Raw genomic sequence first — 23066 nt, 5'->3', positions numbered from 1 at the left:
CCTCAAAAATATTAACCTAGAAACTTAAATTTTCAGAGTTATAAAATCTCCAAAACCAGAAATACCATAAAAAATATTAAACTAGTGGTTACTTTGACAATTTAACTAACCTAAAACCCCATATCCCCAGTCTAAAACCTAAAGCAGAAGCAATTCAAAAAATTCCCCCACTGCGAAAAAAAGAGCCCAAAATCAGCATATATCTATGGACGAGTTGGAAATTGGACAATATGGGAATTGGGCAAGTTGGGTATTGGACAATCTGGGAATTGGACAAGTTTGGAATTGGATAATATGGAAATTGGACAATATGGGAATTGGATAGTTTGGGAATAGGACAAGTTGGGAATTGGACAATATGGGAATTGGACAAGTTTGGAATTGGATAATATGGAAATGGGACAATATGGGAATTGGATAATTTGGGAATAGGACAAGATGGGAATTGGACAATATGGGAATGGGGCAATATGGGAATTGGACAAGTTGGAATTGGACAAGTTGGGAAAAGGACAAGTTGGGAATTGGACAATATGGGAATTGGACAAGTTGGGAATTGGACAATTTGGGAATTGGACAATTTGGGAATTGGACAAGTTTGGAATTGGATAATATGGAAATGGGACAATATGGGAATTGGACAATATGGGAATTGGACAAGTTTGGAATTGGATAATATGGAGATGGGACAATATGGGAATTGGACAATATGGGAATTGGACAAGTTTGGAATTGGATAATATGGAAATGGGACAATATGGGAATTGGATAATTTAGGAATAGGACAATTTGGGAATTGGACAAGTTTGGAATTGGATAATATGGAAATGGGACAATATGGGAATTGGACAATATGGGAATTGGACAAGTTTGGAATTGGATAATATGGAAATGGGACAATATGGGAATTGGACAATATCGGAATTGGACAAGTTTGGAATTGGATAATATAGAAATGGGACAATATGGGAATTGGATAATTTGGGAATAGGACAAGTAGGGAATTGGACAATATGGGAGTGGGGCAATATGGGAATTGGACAAGTTGGGAATTGGACAATATTGGAATTGGACAAGTTTGGAATTGGATAATATAGAAATGGGACAATATGAGAATTGGATAATTTGGGAATAGGACAAGTTGGGAATTGGACAATATGGGAATTGGACAATTTGGGAATTGGACAATTTGGAAATTGGACAATATGGGAATTGGACAAGTTTGGAATTGGATAATATAGAAATGGGAAAATATGAGAATTGGATAATTTGGGAATAGGACAAGTTGGGAATTGGACAATATGGGAATGGGGCAATATGGGAATTGGACAAGTTTGGAATTGGATAATATGGAAATGGGACAATATGGGAATCGGCTAATTGGGGATAGGGTTAGTTTTATAGCAATAAAACAAACCTAAAACCCCAAATTGTATCATCAATATTATAAAACCTAAATGAGACTACCCCTCAAAAATATTAACGTAGAAACTTAAATTTTCAGAGTTATAAAATCTTCAAAACCAAAAATACCATAATAAATATTAACCTAGTGGTTACTTCGACAATCCAACTAACCTAAAACCCTAAATCATCCTATAAAACCTGAATCAGAAATAATTCAAATAATTCCTCCAAAAGAAGAGCCCAAAATCAGCATATATCTACAGTATTAAACCTAGATAGGAAATGAAATTTTGAAAAAAATAAGAAACCACATCAGAAATAATAGTAACGAGCAGTAACGTAGTATGTGCGACTACGCGTGCCTCGTCGGTCAATCAGCTAATTGCCGGTATATCAATTTTCATTGGGCGCAATTGCGCGAGCATACGAACGCATTGTGGTTGCACTTGCCCCGTGGGTCGGCTCAAACAGGATACGGCATAGTTTCCCTTTGTGCAGATTCATTGTCTTGTTTTTGCGTTTTCCATTGGTGGCCGAGTTAACAGTGCGGCCAATGCGTCGTTCGGGCCTCGATATGTACATATTTAAATGGTAGCGGCCGAAGCAAACGGCCGAGATAGAGAAATGGACAGGAGAAATGGGAGATTGTTCGATAAAGCTTCAGCTTCTTTGTTCTATCAATTCATCGTGTCCTTTTGTGGCGGAATAAATTGAACACGCGTACCTCGGTGGGAACACCGCTCGCGTTTATAACTCACGGCTTAACTGTTCTTGTGCTGCGTTCTTCTTTTTGGTTGTTGGGGTGCTTTTGTTTGGTTTTGGGGTTTTGGAGGTGTGAGGGGTAATTTGGGGATTTGGGAATTTAGGAATTTGGGGGTTTAGAGATTTGAGAATTTGGGGATTTTGAGATTTGGGGAATTAGAGAATTTGGGAATTTGGGGATTTCAGAATTTGGGGATTTGGAGATTTGGGGAATTTGAGAATTTAGAGATTTGGAGATTTGGGGAATTTGAGAATTGGGGGATTTGGAGATTTGGGGATTTGAGAATTTGGGGATTTGGAGATTTGGAAAACTTGAGAATTTGGGGATTTGAGAATTTGGGGATTTGGAGATTTGGAAAACTTGAGAATTTGGGGATTTGAGAATTTGGGAAATTTGAGAGTTTGGGGATTTGGAGATTTGGGAATTCGAGAATTTGGGGATTTGCGAATTTAGGGATTTGGAGATTTGAGGAATTGAGAATTTAGAGATTTGGAGATTTGGGGAATTTGAGAATTTAAGGATTTGGAGATTTTGAAAACTTGAGAATTTGGGAAATTTGAGAGGTTGGGGTATTTGGAGATTTGGGGATTTGGAGATTTGGGAATTTGAGAATTTAGGGATTTGGAGATTTGGGGAATTTGAAAATTTGGAGATCTGCTGATTTGGGGACTTGAGAATTTTGGGATTTGAAGATTTGGAAAATTTGAGATTTTGGGAATTTGAGAGTTTGTGGATTTGGAGACTTGGGAATTTGAGAATGTAGGGATTTGGAAATTTGGAGATTTGAGAACTTAGGGATTTGGAGATTTCTGAATTTAAGGATTTGTGGAATTCAGAAGTTTGGGGTTCCAGGGCTTCAAGGATGTGTAACATTTGAAGATTTTGGAATTTGGAAAAATTTAGCATTTGGAAATTTGGGGATTTGTGGGTTTCAAAAGTTTGGGGCATTTTAAAGCTTGAAAATTTGTGACATTTATAGATTTAGAGATCTGGAAATTTAGGGATCTAAAAATTTAGGAATTTAGGGATGTGGAAGTTTGTAGACTTAGGTGCATGGAAATTTGCTGATTTAGGGATTTGAAAATTTGGAGGTTCAGTAATCTGAATATTTATTAACTTAGATTTTAAAAAATGTACAAAATTGTACAATACTTAAGAGGTTAAAATATCCAAGAAATTCAGAAACTTAAAAGTACAAATACAGTGTTTTTCTAGAAACACCCATAATAAAATTATATCTAAATATTACTTCTCCCTAACTAAATCAAATAACAAACATTCCAACAGCCATGTTTTGAGTCTCTATCGAGCCAATAGGGTCAATGTTGCCCAAAGATGTCCAAATAAACGGAATCTCATTGTCAGAGTCAACTGCTGTTGGCAGCCAAGTTCGCCAATATACATATAATGCTAAAGTCTACGACCCAGTTTCCACGTTTTCCACTGACCCATCGTAACTAATCTTCAATCTGTAATAACAACTTCATCAAAATGTAAAGAGTTTCAAAGTTTCGAGTCACTTAATGATTTCGATCTTTTGAGGTTAGGAATCGACTATTTCAGTCGGATAAATTCCTTGCGTTCTTTTAGACAGGTCGAACGGTCGGATGTGCTAAAAAAAGAGCTATGTTAGAAATTTTCTTGGAAAACGGAGCACAATACTGCTCCTCAACTTTAGACTTCTTTCTTCAATTGTAATAATAATATATAACAATAATATATAAAATTATTATGTAACAATAATGTATAACAATATTATCATTCAATTTCATATTTTGTCTCTCAACTTGTTTCTGCTACATGCTTAATATTATACTGTTCTTCAACTTCATACTTTTTCTTCAATTATAATATAACAATATTAGTATTCAGTTTCATACTTCTTCTCCCAACTTGTTTTTGCTACATGTTTAATATTAAACTGTTCTTCAACTTCATACTTCTTTTATCACTTCTGTACTTTGTATGTAATATAACAATATTATTAATCCACTTTATACTTCTCCTACTAACTTCTTCTTGCTACATGCTTAATATTAAACTGTACTTCAACTTCATACTTCTTTCATCACTTCTGTACTTTGTATGTAATATAACAATATTATAAACCAACTTCATACTTCTTTACCCAACTTGTTTTTGCTACATGTTTAATATTAAACTGTTCTTCAACTTCATACTTTTTCCTCAATTTTATATTTTGGATATAATATAACAATTTTGTTAATCAACTTCATACTTCTTCTCCTAACTTGTTCTTGCTACATGCTTGATATTAAACTGTTCTTTAACTTCATACTTCTTTCATCACTTCTGTACTTTGCATATAATATAACAATATTATTAATCAACTTCATACTTCTTCTCCAAACTTCTTCTTACTACATGCTTAATATTTATAGTGTTCTTCAACTTCATACTTCTTTTATCACTTCTGTACTTTGCATATAATATAACAATATTATAAATCAACTTCATACTTCTTTACCCAACTTGTTCTTGCCACATGCTTAATATTAAACTGTTCTTCAACTTCATACTTCTTTCATCAGTTCTGTACTTTGTATATAATATAACAATATTATAAATCAACTTCATACTTCTTTACCCAATTTGTTTTTGCTACATGTTTAATATTAAACTGTTCTTCAACTTCATACTTTTTCCTCAATTTTATATTTTGGATATAATATAACAATTTTGTTAATCAACTTCATATTTCTTCTCCTAACTTGTTCTTGCTATATGCTTAATATTAAACTGCTCTTCAACTTCATACTTCTTTCATCACTTCTGTACTTTGTATATAATATAACAATATTATTAATCAACTTCATACTTCTTCTCCTAACTTCTTCCTACTACATGCTTATATATAATGTTCTTCAACTTCATACTTTTTTGCTGAATTTTTTATTTTGTATATAATATAACATCATTATTAATCAACTTCATACTTCTTCTCCTAACTTCTTCCTCACATGCATATAATCCTGTGCTCTCCATCTTCACATTTACTCCTACAACAAACACAATAATTAATAAAACTGTTATTCAACATGCAACCATAACTGCTTAACCCACTACTTAACCTACCAACAATCGTCATCCATCTTCATACACGTCCCAATACATTTACCATTTCGATTCCGTCCACGAGTTCGATTAGATGTTCCTCTTCGATTATGCATACGCACGGTCGAATAAATATGCGTAAGATAAGAAAGGTCGCGGTCGCCGTGGAGTTCATCTTCGGCCGACAAAGCTCGAGTGCAAGCCACCATTTCGTTTTCGAGCCAGTTCTCCATGTTTCTCCGTTCCGTTTTCTTCGATCCCGTTCGAACTAGCGTATCACGCTTCTTCACGGTTCCGTGACACAAATCGTTCCCAACAGAACTAAGTAGCCTTTGTTGTGAGCAAAGACGAAAGTGTCGGGAGATCTCGAGACACGCGAGTGCTACCGCAACGACGTCATTGTTCCGTGCTTTTCTTCGTTCGTGGGTCATCGTCGTGCTCTGAATCTTGAGACCATGTTCTTCGGCGAAGAAGAATTAAATAAATCAACGTTGGACGTTGGACATAAGAAAGTGTAACGTGTGCGTTGAATTTTGGGAGAAATTTTGTGAAATGAGATAGTGCATTAGACGAGATGGTGAGCACCAATCCACCCTTGGGGGTGGCCACCCTCAATCGGTGGAGGAACACTTTTTGTGGGGTGCCCAAAGCGGAGATTGAACGCAGGACTAATACGCTGCTTCAAGCTATGACGGTGAGTTTTGTTACTAGTGGATCATGGAGTTATTTGGGGAATTGGGGAGTTTGAGAAGGTTGAGAATTTTGAGGTTGTGGAGTTGGGATTGGAGGTGAAGTTTGAGAAGTTTTTGGGGGTTTAGGAAGTTTTGGAACTTGGAAATTTGGGGATTTGCAAGAGGGGAATTGGACAATTTGGGAATTTGCAAGAGGGGAATTGGACAATTTGGGAATAGGAAAAGTTGGGAATTGGATAATATGGGAGTGGGACAATATGGGAATTGGACAATTTGGGAATTAGACAAATTTGGAATTGGATAACATGGAAATGAGACAATATGGGAATTGGACAATATGGGAATTAGACAATTTGGGAATTGGACAATTTGGGAATTGAACAAGTTGGGAATTGGACAATTTGGGAATAGTACGAGTTGGGAATTGGACAATATGGGAATGGGGCAATATGGGAATTGGACAAGTTTGGAATTGGATAATATGGAAATGGGACAATATGGGAATTGGACAATTTGGGAATTGGACAATATGGGAATTGGACAAGTTTGGAATTGGATAATGTGGAAATGGGACAATATGGGAATTGGACAATTTGGGAATTAGACAAATTTGGAATTGAACAATTTGGAAATTAGACAAGTTGGGAATAGAACAAGCTGGGAATTGGACAAGTTGGGAATTGGACAATTTGGGAATAGTACGAGTTGGGAATTGGACAATTTGGGAATTGGACAATTTGGGAATTGGACAATATGGGAATTGGACAAGTTTGGAATTGGATAATGTGGAAATGGGACAATATGGGAATTGGACAATTTGGGAATTAGACAAATTTGGAATTGGACAATTTGGGAATTAGACAAGTTGGGAATAGAACAAGCTGGGAATTGGACAAGTTGGGAATTGGACAATTTGGGAATTGGACAATTTGGGAATTGGACAAGTTGGGAATTGGACAATGTGGGAATTGGACAAGTTTGGAATTGGATAATATGGAAATGGGACAATATGGGAATTGGATAATTTGGGAATAGGACAATATGGGAATTGGACAATTTGGAAATCGGACAATTTGAGAATTGGGAAACTTGAGAAATTTGAAAAATTTACAAAATTTGCAAAACTTTAAAATTCTTAGAGATTTAGAGATTTGAGAAATTTAGAAACTTTGAAATTAATTTAATAATAATTTGGCTACCTTGAAAGCTTAAATAACAGGAATTTAACAAGTTTTGAAATTTGAAACTTTGTCAAATCTAAATTGTCAAAAGTGTATAAATTTAACCAAATTACAATTTGATTATTTTATGATCCAATAATCGTGAAGCCTGCAAATTACACTCAACTTAACCTAAAACCAGCACCACTCTAAGCAAACGTCCATAAAAAAAAAAGAATTGAAAAATCATACATGGTACACATTTTACGGTGTACATTTAACCTGTTATTGTCGAAAAGCGAACAAAGGAAATGAGAATAAATTATTCTTATATTGTATCTTTTTCTTTGTGATTGTCCGGTATTCCCGCTTTAACAGAAGAACTTTGAACCATGAGTATCGTGTCTCAAGTGACGTTTCCACGAGCGTCTTGCAACTAAAATCTGTGTATATAATCGTTATCAATAATGTCTCGCAGCAGATGCTACAATTACCAGTGACGCAAGTCGATTGCGTGGTGTTTCTCAATAATCCAACTATTAATGATCATGAAGCTAGGCAACCTCAAAAAGTTTGTTGTTTACGAGTGACTTATCTGGTTTGCATGCAAACTAAATAGATAAGAGATAAGTAGATAAGTAGATCTATGATGCATTCTATAAACTTTTTTGGGACGTTGTCTTGATATATGGCTCATTTGTAGAAATTGAATGAGGACATATCAAGTTTTTGATGAAAAATAATTAATATATTATTAATAATTATTCGTAGAAAAACAGGTAGTTACAAGTAATAGGTAGATAGATACATTTGTGATGCATTTGGTAAATTTTTCTGAAACGTTGTCTTGATATATGGCCCATTTGTAGAATTTGATGATTGAGGACACTTCAAGTTTTGTAGGATTAAGAAGAACAACTAATTACAAATAATAGATAGACAGAAACATTTGTGATGCATTCGATAAACTTCTCTGAAACATTGTCTTAATATATGGCCCATTTATAGAAATTGATGATTGACACTTCAAGTTTTGTAGGATTAAGAAGAACAACTAATTACAAATGATAGATAGACAGAAACCTCTGTGATGCATTTACTAAACTTTTCTAAAACGTTGTCTTGATATATGGCCCACTTGTAGAAATTGATGTTTGAGAACACCTCCAGTTTTTGATAAAAAAGAAACAATTAATTACAAATATTATATAGACAAAAATATCTATGATGCACTCAATAAATTTTTCTGAAACATACTCTTGATATATATCCCATTTGTAGAAGTTGATGATGGAGGACACCTCAAGTTTTAGTAAAAAAGAAAACAATTAATGTTTGTGAATTTAGATAATAAAATTTGAACAGAAATAACAAACTGCTAAATTACTGTTTGTGGATTTAGTTAATAAAATTTGAACAGTAATAACAAACTCCTAAATTACTGTTTGTGAATTTAATTAATAAAATTTGAACAGAAATAACAAACTGCTAAATTACTGTTTGTGGATTTAGTTAATAAAATTTGAACAGTAATAACAAACTGCTAAATTACTGTTTGTGAATTTGGTAATAAAATTGTAGTTATAATAACAACAAAATTATTTAATAATAAAAAAGATCAAAAAACTGAAATTGTAGATAGAAGAGCTATACGCAGCCCTAGTGTACATGACCCAGCACCAAATTGGCTACGACGTCTCCAACGAATGCAGCCAAGATATTCTACTGAATCATCTTCAAAATGCGTTCAAGGTCGACAACGAAACGCACGAGAGAGTCCTGGAGGAGACAAGGAACCTGGAGGTGAGGCTTCCCCGCCATTTTCTGTGTGCTGTCGATATATTTTAGCTAAAGGTGTGTTAATTAACAGCCACCGGAAATGCATCTGAACGTGGAAGTGATCGAGGCTAAGGAGCTGGTGTCGAAGGACGCTAATGGAAAGAGTGATCCTTTCTGCGCCCTTTATCTTGAATCTGCACCCACGAGGAGGTATAACACTGCTGTGAAGACGGCTACATTGAGCCCTGTCTGGGAGGAACATTTTGAACTGTAAGAATTTTTGTTTAGTGTCATCTTATTATTGAGACTTGTGGGTTTTATTGAGTGGATTTTTGTGGAATCACCATGCTTCATTTGTTTAATGGATTGTTTACAGCTGTAGCTTTTTATTTACTGTCATTGTTTTTTGCTTGTTGACTGAATTTGGGTCATGATTGTTTTAGGCCACTGGAGGATCCAGAAAACGACGTACTGTGCCTGGAAGTATGGTGAGTTTGAAAATGAAAGAATGAATGAAAGAATTATTTAGCTGTAATATTTAGAGCTAGAGGTGTCTAGAATTACTTAGAATTGGTTCAGAACTACCAACAATTATTTAGAATTAAACTAGCTAGAATTGTCTACAGACATCTAGAGTTAGCTAGAATTATCTACAGACATCTACAGTTAAATAGAATTATCTACAGCTATCTAGAGTTAGCTAAATTAGAATTATCAAATTTTATATTATCGAATGTGGATGTTTCATTGCAGGGACTTCGATGCTGCAGAAACGGTTCCAGAGAAGATGAGCAAAGTGAAGGACGTGAAGGGTGTTCGAGGTTTAGTGAAACTTGCTAAAGAGATAGCTGTCACTGCCACAACCGGAAGCCATGATAACGAATTCATTGGTCGTTGTAGAATTCCTCTGAAGGTACTTTTATAGTGGTTTACTACTTCATTCTTAACTCTAGAAGTACCACTGTTAAAATAACTTCTTCAAACTCCAAGTAACTTCAGATTTGATCAAGCCACTTCTTCAAACTTCGTCAAACATCTTTCAACTTCATCAAATCTCATCAAACCTTATTATGTAACTTCAACATCATGTAACTAAACATCATTACATTCCAAGCTTTGCTGAATAACTTCAAACTTCAACAAGAGTTACGTCTGACTTCATCAAACAATTTTGAAGTTCATCAAATCACACCAAACCACTTTAAACTTCGTCAAATGACATCAAACCTTATTATGTATCTTTGAACGTCTTAAAAATACATCAAACCTTATTGAATAGCTTCAGACTGCATGAAGTCACATCCAACTTCATCAAACTTTGTCAAACGACTTCATACTTCATCAAATTACTTCTTCAAACTTGATCAAACTTTACCAAATGACTTCAGGGTCCGTCAAATGACTTCTTCAGACTTTATCATGTAATTGAAACTTTCATTGAATCGTTTCAACCATCAAACTTCTTTCAAACATCATCAAACACAATGAAACTTCTTTCAAACATCATCAAACACAATGAAACTTCTTTCAAACATCATCCGACATCATCAAACCTTCTTCAAACATCACCAAACATCATCAAACTTTTCCTCGTCATCCCTTTCGTCATCTCCTCAACTTTTCCCTTCATTTCAGGACATACCAACAACCGGCCACACAATGTGGTACTCCCTCGAGAAAAAGAACAAATCAAAACGCCGTGGCGTCGTAAAATTAAGACTAGCCTTCAGCGCAGAGCACAACGCGCAGGTGGCTGCACAGGAGTACAGGCACCTGATCAGACTGTTACTACTCCACGAAATAGAGAACGAGAAGATAGAGAAATACTGTTGGTGTGGCAGATGGTCCGCGCCTGCCGAGGTTCTGCTTCTTCAACACAGCGCACAACGAGGTTTATTAGCTAGGAACATTGCTCTGGCACAGTGGGTGGAGTACGCTGGGATCCATCAGGAACATCCCCTCAACTTCACGGTGTTCAATAAACTGGCGATCGATCTCTTAAGGCCGATGGAGAATGGCCTGTTTTCGGCTGATGAGACCAGGCTGTTCTGGAACGCCACGAAGAAGCTGCTGTACTCGTGTTTGAACAGTATTCGCAAGATCAGGAGGCTGACCCCGGGTGATAAGAACACTATGACGCAGTTGTCCGCCATTTTGGGGTAATTGTTACTTGAATGATACTTGGTCTTGGGAGAATTCTTTTTGGGGAAGGTTAACCTTGAAGATCTTGAGTTTAGACAATATTGCTCTTGGATTCACTCCAGAATACAATGTCACATTCACTCCACATGTGACGAGTTCAAATACTTCATATTCAAATTTCAAGTACTATATATGTGAAGAGCTTGCTAGAAGCTTGTTAGAAGTGTGATCACAATTTTGAGGTGTTACAAGTTCTGTATATTTCAGGATATTGTCGTCCATTTCATACCTCAAAGTTCCTGAAGACGTTAATTTATTCCCTCCAAAAATGTACTCCTGGTTTCTGGACCCAGACGAGAGGCCCAGTGTTCTTCAAGCTTTAGAGTACACTGTTGAGCAGGGTGGAGCTGAATGGTACGTTCATGAACATCTATTAACAATTTTCAGCTTCTGAATGGGAGTGAAATATTATTATGGTAATGTTTGACATTTTTGGAGAAGGTCAGGTATCTTCATATGCTTTCAAACAGGTTCAAACACCTTCATACACTTTCAAACAATTTCAAACACCTTCAATCACCTTCCAATACCTTCAGACATCTTCAAACTCCTTCAAACACCTTCAGACATCTTCAAACATCTTCAAAGAACTTCAAACTGCTTCAATCACTTTCCAACACCTTCCAACACCTTCAGACATCTTCAAAGACCTTCAAACTCCTTCAAACACCTTCCAACACCGTCAGACACTTTCAAACTCCTTCTAACATCTTCAAAGACCTTCAAAGTCTTTCAACACCTTCAGACATCTTCAAAAACCTTCAAAGACCTTCAAACTCCTTCAAACATCTTCCAACACCGTCAGACACCTTCAAACTCCTTCTAACATCTTCCAACACCTTCAGATATCTTCAAACATCCATCAAACTAAATGACTACTCTTCAGAAGCTGAAGTTGATCAATCCAACTCTTATAATCTATAATCCTAAGTCTAATCAAGCAACATCTGAAGCTTGAAACTAACATACAGCCTTAATATAAGCTCGCAAGCAAATGTTAAAAACATAAAATTAATAAATATCCCCATTTTGTCCCAGGTTCGAGCACATCCTAAATAACAATTCCACAGAAAGCGAATCAGACGAGGACCACCTAAAGTACCACATAAAAGTGATACAACTAGTAAGAGCGGATCTACAAAATGCCCTCGATAATTATGACAAGCTATTCATCAAGTAAGAAACCAGAAAATGATCTTCTCTATCCACAATCTCTATGCAAGCTTTTAAAATTAATTTAAACTTCAGACGAATCAACTTCCCATACGCGAGATGCCTCTACATGATGTACGAGAAGAGGATCAGCGATATGTGCATGGTCATCATCGAGGACGTTTGTGGCAGGTTGAAGAGGATCGAGATCGAGAACACCGATGTGGAACTGAATTTAGGGACTACTTTGTTCGAGCTTTATCTTGCGTTGCAGAGATACGCCATGTATGTTAGAATTTAATGTGAATGTAGGAGAGTTAAATATGGTTAGGTAACTTATTTAAGTTACTTATTTAGGTTAGGTAACTTTGGTCTAGCTGGTACAACTTCGGTCTGGAGATAAAATTCTGAGTTTGACATTTTTGTTAGGTCCAAATGTTTTCTTAGATATTGTCATCTATCTTCACACAGGAACTTGTAGAGCAAGAAAGTAGAATAATTAGAATAATTCTGATAGAGATAATCTTTTGTAAATAATCCTGGGCAGAGTTATGCTATCTGGACCAAAGGTACCTTTAGGGTCTGAGATGTGTCTGAGATGTGAACAATCCTGGCACTTTAGCCTAAACCTACCATTCTACAACGCATATAACTTTGAAGTTAACGTGTCAATTCTCCATCTTGAAGAAAATCAACAAATATTTCAAAACCACCTTAAATTTTGAAACTTAAATTAAGAAATTTGTAAAATGGTCATTCGACCACTCTGGTACTTTCTCACCACTCTGTTAACTATTCCTATTAACTATTATTATTCTTAACTGTGAACATTAATAACAATGATTGTTAAGTTCATAACAATTTGCTTGGAAGAATGAAAAGAAAATTTGGAAGAACATTTTGTCTCCAGGGTTGGCGAAGTGCTCTGCGCAGAAGGACAACTAGAAGGCATGAAGGTCCAAAGCTACCACGAGTGGTTCAGAGCTGGCGTAGCCCACTGGTTAGACATAGCAGTGTACAAGGCTCTGAAACGAATAGACAGAGCCGTGGAATTCGATACGTTGCAAGCGGTGGATAACACAGTTCAATATAGCTCGAGTGCGGTTGATACCTTGACGATATTCTATCAAATCAAAGTGTTCTGGACGCAGCTGGCGTGGCCTGACATAGAAGGATCTTATACCTTCATAGCCAAAATTATAGATGTGAGTTATAGATGATTTTGAGATGACGTAATTTTGCTCTTGAGAATCTTCCACATGTTATTTCTTAGATATTTTACAAGCACAGTTTGGTACAAGCACTACTCTTGTAGGGTCAAGTTTTAACATTTTTGCAAGCTCAGAGCAAAGGTTATTCAACTATAATATGGACCCAAAGTTCACAAAATTTATAATCTTGAAAAGTCTCAAGAGGTCTCAAGAGTCCTAGAAGTGTAAGGTTTCTAAGTCCCAAAATTCCAACATCCCAATATCTCAAATCTCCTAAATTCTAAAACTCAAATATCTCAAACTGGCAAGGTATCAAATTAACCAAATTCTAAAATCCTAATATTTCCAAATTCCAAGGTCTCAAGGCCCCAAAATTCTAAAGTTCCAATACCTCAAATTTCTGAAGTTTTAAAGTCCCAAAATTGGAATGTTCCAGTATCTCAAAATCCCAAAATTCCAGAATCTTTAACATCTTCAAATCCCAAAGTCATCTTTAACATCTTCAAATCTCAAAGTCCCAATATCTCTAAAAGTCCCAAGAAGTCTCTCAAAATCCTAATACCTCAAAGAGTCCCAATATCTCAAAAAGAGTCAATATCTCAATAAGTCCCAAATACTTCCAATAAGTCCCAAATACTCCCAAGAAGTCCTAAATGCTCCCAATAAGTCCCAAGTACTCCCAATAAGTCCTAAGTACTCCCAATAAGTCCCAATAAGTCCCAAATATTCCCAAGAAGTCCTAAATGCTCCCAATAAGTCCCAAGTACTCCCAATAAGTCTCAAGTACTCCCAATAAGTCCCCAGAAGTCCCAAATGTTCCCAATAAGTCCCAAAAAGTCCCAAAACCCCAATCCCTCACCTTGAAACCCCAAACCTCAAACAACAAAACCCATAATCTCTCAATTTCACAGGATATCTGTAAATGCTCGATCGCCTACGCGGACAAAATGGCGAAAAAAGCAGAGCTGACGACGGAACTCGAACAGCTCTCAGAGAGCAGCGTGTACGACAAGAAATTCTTCGTATCGACAGCGTGGTGTTTCGCCATCAACAATATCGATTATATCAGAACGTCGATCGGGCCATTGGCTAACGATCTTGGACTGAAAAACATCGTTGATATGCTAGCTGAGAAGAGGACACAGGAAGAAGCTGAAAGGTGTAGACAAACGTTGCAATTGATCATTGACAACGCTACTGACACAGTGAAGAACAAGATCATTGAACTGCTGCAAGTGGTCGCTAACAAAATGGCCCCTGCGATGAACAGGTAATTGAATGATTGATTAATTGATGCGTAATTGGATAATTATTCGTGGAAAGATGGCGGTTGGAGTGTCTTATTTGTTAAGTATATTTTGTGGTTATTTAGGAATATTATTTTGTTATTGTTTGGGTATATTATTTTATGATTGTTTAGGTATATTATTTTGCAATTTTTTAAGTATATTATTTTACAATTATTTAGGTATATTATTTTGCAATTTTTTAAGTATATTATTTTTCAATTTTTTAAGTATATTATTCTACAATTATTTAGGCATATTATTTTGCAATTATTTAAGTTTATTATTTTGCAGTTATTTAAATTTATTATTCTGCAATTATTTAGGTATATTATTTTGCAATTATTTAGGTATATTATTTTGCAATTATTTAAGTATATTATTTTGCAGTTATTTAAGTCTATTACTTTGCAATTATTTAAGCACATTATTTTGCAATTTCTTAAGTACACTATTTTATAAATGTTGAGTACATTATTTCTATCATGTGATCTTTGCATTGACAACAAAATATAGTAAGAATTAATTAATTACTGAAAAAGTTAAACAAATTGAACGACATTTGCATTTTAGATATGAGCCAAATTTTTGTAGGAACAGAATTATTCTCCAAAGACAATAATAATGAAATTATAAAATATAATTTATAATTTAGGTACCTAATGGAGGGTGCAGAGTTAATAGACACCACAAGCAACGCCATGGATCGGCTCCTACAATATTTAGACAGTAATTTAACAACCTTGCACGACAACTTAAATGAAGACAACTTTGAGAGAGTGCTTCTTGTGATTTGGGAGATCATGTCAGAGACGCTGTACCAATTAGTGAATAGTAATTTAGAGGTACCTAAGAATTCCTCGTTAAAATAATCTAAACCTAATTAAATTTATCTACGATCCTTTTAAATAATAATAACTTTAAAATTGTTTCTACAGAAAATTCTAATTCTAATTGTTTCTACAGAAAAGAAGACCGCCATCGTTCTACTCGAACCTGCACCGAACTCTCCACACCCTCATCCGCTTTTTCAACGTGGGAGCAGATGAAGCGGCGAACGTGAAAGTTTTGGAGAAGATTGAACACCTTTTGGAGTTACACGGTTTGGAAACCGCCGAATTGATACATCGTTATCATCAGGAAAGATTGAAAGAACAGAACGAGATGGAGGAGTCTGAACACGGGCAGCTAACTATCAAGGCGCAATTTGTGGACAATTCTTTGAATATTCAGATCTTGAATGCTAGGAAGCTGCGACCTATTGATAGCAATGGTAAGAAACGAATTGTAAATATAAATATGATAATATATGAAAATACTTGATTTAGAAATCGCATGATTTGCTGCGAACATGATTTTAATTTATAGTTAATTTTTATTTTTTACGGAGTGATTCTGTATTTTTAAAAATAAGTAGATAAGTGGAAGTTATAGCTTAGAATTCAATTTCAATTTTAATTGGTTGAATCAAAGTTATTAGAAGGTTGTATTAAAATTGATCCAAATATTGATTAATTAAATCAAAGTTATTAGAAGATTGTATTAAAATTAATTTAAGTATCGATTAATTAAATCAGACTTATTAGAAGGTTATATTAAAAGCACTTTTAATATTGATTAATTAAATTAAAATTATTAGAAGGTTGTATTAAAATTAATTAAAAAATTAATTAATTAAATTACAGTTACTACAAATGGCTAGAAATAATATTGCAACTATAATTTAAAATTTACTGAATGAAATTATCTTATCTCTCTTATCACATTATATCTCACTAGCATTAAGTAAAGTAATTAAGATTAACTTTCTAAGAATACTTCAGTTACATCATACCATAGATAAAAGAGTATGAATTAAGAATCACCCCGTATATCATAGACGTAAAAAAAACGAAAGATCGCACGACTAATTAAAAGAAGGAATTCAAGTCTCAATTAGAAAGAATGTAATTTTTATAGCTCGTTTAATGTCGTTTAATTGCCTGTTTCGTGACTCGATGACTGGAACGAGCGAGTGATTCGCGATAAAGGGAATGACATTTTCTTTCGATTTTGTAGGCGATTTGGTAGGCAAGGTGTCTACTCTCAAGCGCAAGCTTCATACAAAGACAAAATCTAAACAAAGACTGAAAGAATGGAAGACAAGTATGTAAACGTGGATGCAAAGACACGCTCTTCCTCATCATTGTTCCAAACACGTAGAATGTCTCATATTTGGTTGCTTGCCCTCGCGATTCTTAGAATCTCAGATTTTTGCATGATGTGGCACGGTGGTTCTGATTTAAGGCACTGGCAAGACTAATAATATATTCTGTCATTTGAGTTTTTAATATTTTGAGGATTTGAAGATTTGGGGATTTGGGAGTTTGAGGATTTGGGAATTTGAGGATTTGGAGTTGCAAGAATTTTAGGATTTGGAGCCATAGGCATGTGGGGACTTGAAAATATGGAAAATTGGGTACGTGAGGAATTGAGAAGATAAGAATTTAGGCATGCGAGTATTTGAGAATAAAAGAATTTAAAGACGTAAGAATTTGGGAATATGAGGATTGAGGGATGCGAGGAGTTAAGACTATAAAGATCTGCAGATATAAGTATTTGGAGATCTAACAAGATAATTTAGTAGCTTAAAAAACTTACAGCCTTCACAATTCCAAAATCCCAAAATTCAAACAATAGAAACTTCCATAATTTGCAAACGATACTCTCCTGAATTAAAAATAGTCTTGCTAGACCAACAAAAGGAACCACTGTGCATTCTCACTTTTAATTTGTACCTCTTGAATGTACAATGTACTGTAATAGATCTAGCAAACAATTTTCTTGCCTCAGAAAATTGAAGCTTGTCAAAGATATACCAAAGCATCTATCAGGTTCTCCGACATTACCTATCCTTCAAAAATATTTTCACAATTTGTTACTCTAAATCCAAAATCGTGGAACCTCGTAGATAGAATATGTTCACCGTGCATGATTCCACACTGGGGTCTTCTGGTAATTACCTAGAATGCTGTGAAAATATATTCTCTCCTCTTTCTAGGTGCATGTGACTCGTACGTGAAGGTGAGGCTTCTTCCTGAAGAGAAATTCACCGATGTGAAGCTTCCAAAAACACATGTTCAAAAGGAAAATCTTTATCCTCTGTTTGATGAAGTTTTCAACATGTGAGTACTAGTTGTATTTCATAAATTGATAGAAATTAATGATTTATGTCAATATTATGTTAAAACTTGATTTATGTTAATATGTCAAGTTAGGTTCATAATAATTAGACACACAGTAGCTTCAGACTTCAAATCTGGAAAACATTGAAATTTGTATGAAATGTTTTTATAATTTCCAGTCCTCTAACCACAGAGCAGAGATCAACAGAGGACGCCATAATAGCGTTTGAATTAAAAGACAAAGACTTTCTGAGGTCAAGGTTCATGGCGGAGGCATTTTTACCCTTCAGTGAAGTCCCTGAAACTGGGCCAGATAAGGGAATAGAGACCCTCGACCAAATTCATCTGAAACTTTCGCGACCAACGAGTAGAAGTATGTACCGCTGACAACCCATGAGTTGGCGTGTGAGGTGACGTGTTTAGAAGAGCTACGATTGGTCAGAACAGAAAAATGGACGCCTCACACGTGATTTTTTGAATCTTGCGCCAACTAATGGGTTAACACCTGTATATTTCAACCATGAATCCATTTTACAATTGACTTATTCCATCATTTATTTATTTTTGTTTGTTCTTTTTAGATACAGAAACAATTCAAGCACTGAAGCAAAGGAAAGGAGACAATCAAGCAACTGAATTTTTGTCGAAGCTCAGTTCGAAGATTGATAGGAAGCAATAGTTTTTTATTGTTGATATTGTTTTATATTACAACGAACATGGCTGCTGATTCGTAATGAACACTAATGTATCTTTTGATCGACTTTTTTTAAATAATTTATTTATAGAATATTTAAAACTTGCATTTTTTTTTAATCAAAAATTGATTTCATTTAGTTCACATCCAAGTATACGTTTTTTCATCGCATTAAAAATATTTATAAGAAATCATAGGAGTATTTTTATAAAATGGTCAGAGAAGTCATTTCTAGGCTGTGTGTTAGTGTGTCGTACTTGATGGAACATCGAATATCGCATTTGAAGACTAGGGAATAATTGCAAGGCTGAGTAAAGTGCTACTTATGAACAAATATAAGCTTATCGTTGTAATTAAAATTTGCTGAAGACCCGAAGCAATGTTTGTAGAATATGTGTACATACGATCATGAAACGAATCTTTTTATATCAAATCGCACAAATAGTATGCACCGATTTTAAAGAAATACTCTTTGTATATAGCATATTTCGTTTGAGGCAAACGTTTTAAGAGATATAAGATCATCCTATTTTACATAACGCGTATATTTGTACGAGAAGTGTCACGAATAAATTATATGACATTCGAAACACCCGGTATATATTTTTTACCATTCTGGTATTGTTCTCTATATTGCCGATGAGGCATAGTATAGTGGAAGCTGTTGTGAACACATAATCCACATTTTTGGACCCACGGAATATTTTGCAAACAGTGTAAAATGAATATAAATAAATACATAATAAATATATGGGATATTAATTAATAAAATTAATATTAATTAAATTAAAAAAAAATGGAACATGTGGCGCTATTTCTCCTGTGAACAGGGTGAACTACACACTTTTGAAACTGCAGTTTAATTAGTTCTCTTCTTCTACCGCTAGAAGGCGGCACATAATAAAGAAAGAGATTAATTTGGATTTATCTAAGTATGGTTAAAAATTGATAACAGTTGGCATAGTCAAAATAATTCAAAATTAATTGGTCTTGCACTCCATAGTAATTTGATTGATATTATAGTCTATTAAACTAATAAAACTAACTATATTAATTCAATTGAGCCGAAAATGTCATCTAGCTTCACCGTTTTGGAGAGATGGCGCCACCTGTTCCCGTTTCGTGAAAATTTAATTAGGCTGATATTAATTATTTATAACTAGTGCTATGTAAATAATTACTATCATTAGTATAATTACAATGATATTCAAATCTATCCTATATTACAGTAATATATAATTAATTATTTGCAATCTGGAAATCATATGTTAATAACATTATCAATATAATTGCAATAATATTCAAAACCATCCTGTCTTTTCTTAATCACACCTAACTTTATAATAAAATAAATCCATACCATTAAACATATAAACTTCGCAAATACAAGTTGAACTATTATGAAAGTATAAATTTATTCATGCATTTATTACCTTCACCACCCACGTTAAACGGAGATAACAATAATAATGTGAAATAAGTGACGGTGATCATCCTATAAGCACTGATTCAGTGAACAAAGGAAAAACATTGCGACGTTCGCGTTTTGGCCGATGAAATATCGGTATAAAAAGGGGGAACGAAGTTCATTATATCCGGGGGCGACAATGTATAAAAGGGGTTACTGCGGAAAATCCTGAACCAAGCAATTTCGTTTTTCTTCGAGCTTGTATTACGTTGAATAAATCTTAAACCATTTTACTTCTTACTGCTACTGCTTGAAGATTATTATCAGTTACGATATGTGACAAAGTGCAAACTATTAGTCCTCTTTGATGAACTTCCTGCAAAGGCAAACTGAATCGCGTGGGATACGGTGCTTTATGCACTTAGGAGTTTGCTTCTGTGCACCGAGTTGAATAATACGTACATTGCGTGTAATGTATTGTTTTGTACGATGCAATTATTCTATATTTTATGGACCCTTATTTTTAATTATAGTCACAGAATCTAGTAGTGTAATATAATAAAAAATAATAATTTCCTAATATTTAAATTACATATATGGTACAAGTAATGTGGTGATAATTCTAGGGAAATATTGATTATTCTTAATTTTTTAAAGTAGACTTTGTGGACATATGTGTTGTGGAAGATAGTTATTTCTAAATTCATTAATAAATTAAATGTAAATTCATGCATTCAATTATCATATGTATAGTATCCACATATGTGGATTTGCATCACACATGTGTAATGTTATATAAGAAAATATAATAACATTGTTGTAGTATTTAAATTAGGTGGTACAAGTAATACATTGATAAATTATTATATGTGTGATATCCACACATATGTGGACACGTACCCCACATGTGTGATATAACATATTAACAAATAATACAATTATTGTAATCTTTATATTACATGGTACATGTCATACATTCACAAATTATTATATGTGTGAATATCACACATATGTTGATACGCATCACACATGTGTGATTGTTCTATTACATAGTGTGTTGTGTATATTACATATGTGGATATGTACCACACATGTGTCGCTGTTCTATTACATATTGTGTTGTGATTATTACATATTATATGTATATATTATTACATGACCACTATTAAGATTTATTTTATAATTATTACAAGTTTGAAGTGAGTAAAATTAAATCACTCTTTTTCTACCCTTAAAAATTCATCCCTGCAGAAGTGAACTGAAGTGAAGGTTACAGTATTATGTAACTATAGTACTATTAATTACTCTGTATATTATAATACTAAATTTTAAAATACTATTGTATAAATACATTACTATATAACACTATATTATATTATATAAGTATTGCAATATTTATAAATATTATAATATACAGAGGTACAATATCTTAAAAGTTCTCATAAAAATTAATATAACACATCTAGCATTAAAACAATAATGTAAACTGTGTCCACAAAGTCCATCAAAGTCCAAAAAATGTTATTTTCAAAAAATTCCAAATAATCATCCCAGAAGATCTCATACCTGATCCGGAAGAGCGTCCTACAAACAAAAAGCAAAAAAGGAACGTGATAAAAGACTGTCAAGCAATAAAGAAGAAGAAAAAAAGAGGAAAGTTGCTTACCTTATTTAAGTTAGAGGGTCGTGTAGCGAGGAGGCTCTCTCTCAGCTTGTCGACAAGGTTGATACGATCAGCTGTTCACCAGGTCGAACGGTGGCCAGGAATTCTTCAGTTTCGAAAAAAATCGTCGACGTGCGCGATTGCTGAGTCGACGTTGCGACGCCGACGAAACGTAAAGGACCTCAAGGACGCGGACGTAGGCTCGTGAATGACCCATCTTCGATCAAATCCAGCGATTTCTCGCTTGTCTTCGAATGCTTGCTGATTTATCAGATCCTATCGGTCCACTTCAATCGAACGCTGCAATGTCGAATGAGATTATCGTTCGAGTCTTGCCAACAGTTTTCTGGCAAAGATATTCGAATGTTAGGGGTTGCATGAACTATAATATTCCAATTATTATATTATTAAGTTTAAAAATCATTAAAAGTAGACATAGTGGATTTAGATATTAGAAGCTGTCTTATATTAAATTTTCTTTTCAAATTTTTTTGATGAATCTTTTAAAAATATTCCTAACCTCAATTCAATATGCTGACCAATATTAACATATTTCATAAGTTCATAATGAATTACTTCACAATGAGATAATTAGTCAGGTTCTGTTAGATGTTTCTCTTATCCATAATTATTCTAACTAATAATGCTTAACTGCTTAAATACTTGAACTCATTATTATGAGTACTTATTTAAAATTAAACTACCTAGCTGCTCAACTACTTAATAAGCACAATAATGAAATTATTTATCGATTTAGTAAAGCTTATTAATTAGTAATGGTTTTAAAGAATTTTCATAATTGGCATAAATATGTGATCGCCATCATATAGTACTCGAAGCTAGCTGATCGCCAGTTTATACCACTTATAAATCAAGTTAACCGACGTGCACCGAAACCCATGAAATCCTCGTCGAAGGTGGTAGGTAAGTTGTGGTTTGATTGACGGAAGCCAGTAAACGAGAGCATCGGTTCACAAAAATGTCATACAGAGGTCTCGAAACCTACACGGACCAGAGTCACGTCTACAAATGGTTTCGATAACGAAACCTCTCGAGGATCCTTCGCCAAATCGTAAAATTCCTTCTAAAATGGGCGAAAATTCGTCGAGGAGTTTGGTAGTGGAGTTATCTGAGGTGTAGTATCTTTGGAGGTGGCTGTACAAAATTTATGAGCGATTTAAGTTATGTTTAGGTGGACGGGAAGTGGGAAAGGTAGATTTTGATGTTGGGGGTGGGAATTTTTTTTAGGGGGATGTTGGGAAATTTGGAAGTTTGGGGGTTGGGGATTTGGGAGTTTAGGGATTTGGGAAATTAGGGGTTTTGGGAAATTGGAGGTTTGGGAAATTAGGGATTTGTGAAATTAGGGGTTTTGGGAAATTGGAGGTTTGGGGAATTAGAGATCTGGGAAAT

The 23066-nt window shown here is 34.5% G+C and overlaps 2 protein-coding genes and 1 long non-coding RNA gene across 16 annotated transcripts in view; 1 reads left to right on the top strand and 2 right to left on the bottom strand.

Annotated features, from left to right (window-relative positions):
- Positions 1–19175, top strand: part of stac (C2 and C2B_Munc13-like domain-containing protein staccato) — a 55151-nt gene extending 35976 nt beyond the window's left edge. For 11 of the 14 annotated variants that reach the window (XM_076540319.1, XM_076540327.1, XM_076540323.1 and 8 more), the window contains 16 exons: positions 8736–8900; positions 8968–9146; positions 9320–9364; positions 9630–9789; positions 10512–11035; positions 11286–11432; positions 12117–12254; positions 12327–12515; positions 13141–13435; positions 14353–14711; positions 15383–15572; positions 15694–16000; positions 16786–16872; positions 17768–17891; positions 18071–18264; positions 18473–19175. In XM_076540319.1, coding sequence (XP_076396434.1) covers positions 8736–8900; positions 8968–9146; positions 9320–9364; positions 9630–9789; positions 10512–11035; positions 11286–11432; positions 12117–12254; positions 12327–12515; positions 13141–13435; positions 14353–14711; positions 15383–15572; positions 15694–16000; positions 16786–16872; positions 17768–17891; positions 18071–18264; positions 18473–18570 — 3201 coding nt within the window. In that variant the 3' untranslated portion in view covers positions 18571–19175. Of the gene's footprint in view, positions 1–5804; positions 5940–8735; positions 8901–8967; positions 9147–9319; positions 9365–9629; positions 9790–10511; positions 11036–11285; positions 11433–12116; positions 12255–12326; positions 12516–13140; positions 13436–14352; positions 14712–15382; positions 15573–15693; positions 16001–16785; positions 16873–17767; positions 17892–18070; positions 18265–18472 lie in introns of those variants that run through there. The other 3 variants (XM_076540330.1, XM_076540320.1, XM_076540321.1) reach the window with 3 other exon arrangements.
- Positions 3263–5676, bottom strand: LOC105662572 (uncharacterized). Its single transcript, XM_012286125.2, has 2 exons — positions 5267–5676; positions 3263–5190 (listed from the first exon to the last, which is right to left on the bottom strand). Exons 1-2 carry the CDS (start codon positions 5674–5676, stop codon positions 5148–5150), a joined length of 453 nt encoding a protein of 150 aa, XP_012141515.2. The 3' UTR covers positions 3263–5147.
- The window catches only part of LOC105662574 (uncharacterized), a 99173-nt gene continuing 94660 nt past the window's right edge, over positions 18554–23066 (bottom strand). The window contains exons 2-3 of the long non-coding RNA XR_001096100.2: positions 21660–21956; positions 18554–21577 (exon numbers count right to left, since the gene is read on the bottom strand). This is a non-coding gene — a long non-coding RNA (uncharacterized LOC105662574). The remainder of the gene's footprint in view (positions 21578–21659; positions 21957–23066) is intronic.

This window comes from Megachile rotundata, chromosome 15 (assembly GCF_050947335.1).
Source record: "Megachile rotundata isolate GNS110a chromosome 15, iyMegRotu1, whole genome shotgun sequence".
Taxonomy (NCBI): domain Eukaryota; kingdom Metazoa; phylum Arthropoda; class Insecta; order Hymenoptera; family Megachilidae; genus Megachile; species Megachile rotundata.
The sequence above is the reverse complement of the archived record's forward strand: the minus strand, read 5'-3'. Positions and strand labels throughout refer to the sequence as shown.

Excerpts from the sequence above, each read along its gene's own strand:
- LOC105662572 (XM_012286125.2), bottom strand. The coding sequence starts at position 5,676 with ATGACCCACGAACGAAGAAAAGCACGGAACAATGACGTCGTTGCGGTA. Across the intron at positions 5,191-5,266 it reads AAGATGGATGACGATTGTTG|GAGTAAATGTGAAGATGGAG; the intron begins GTAGGTTAAGTA and ends TGTTTGTTGTAG.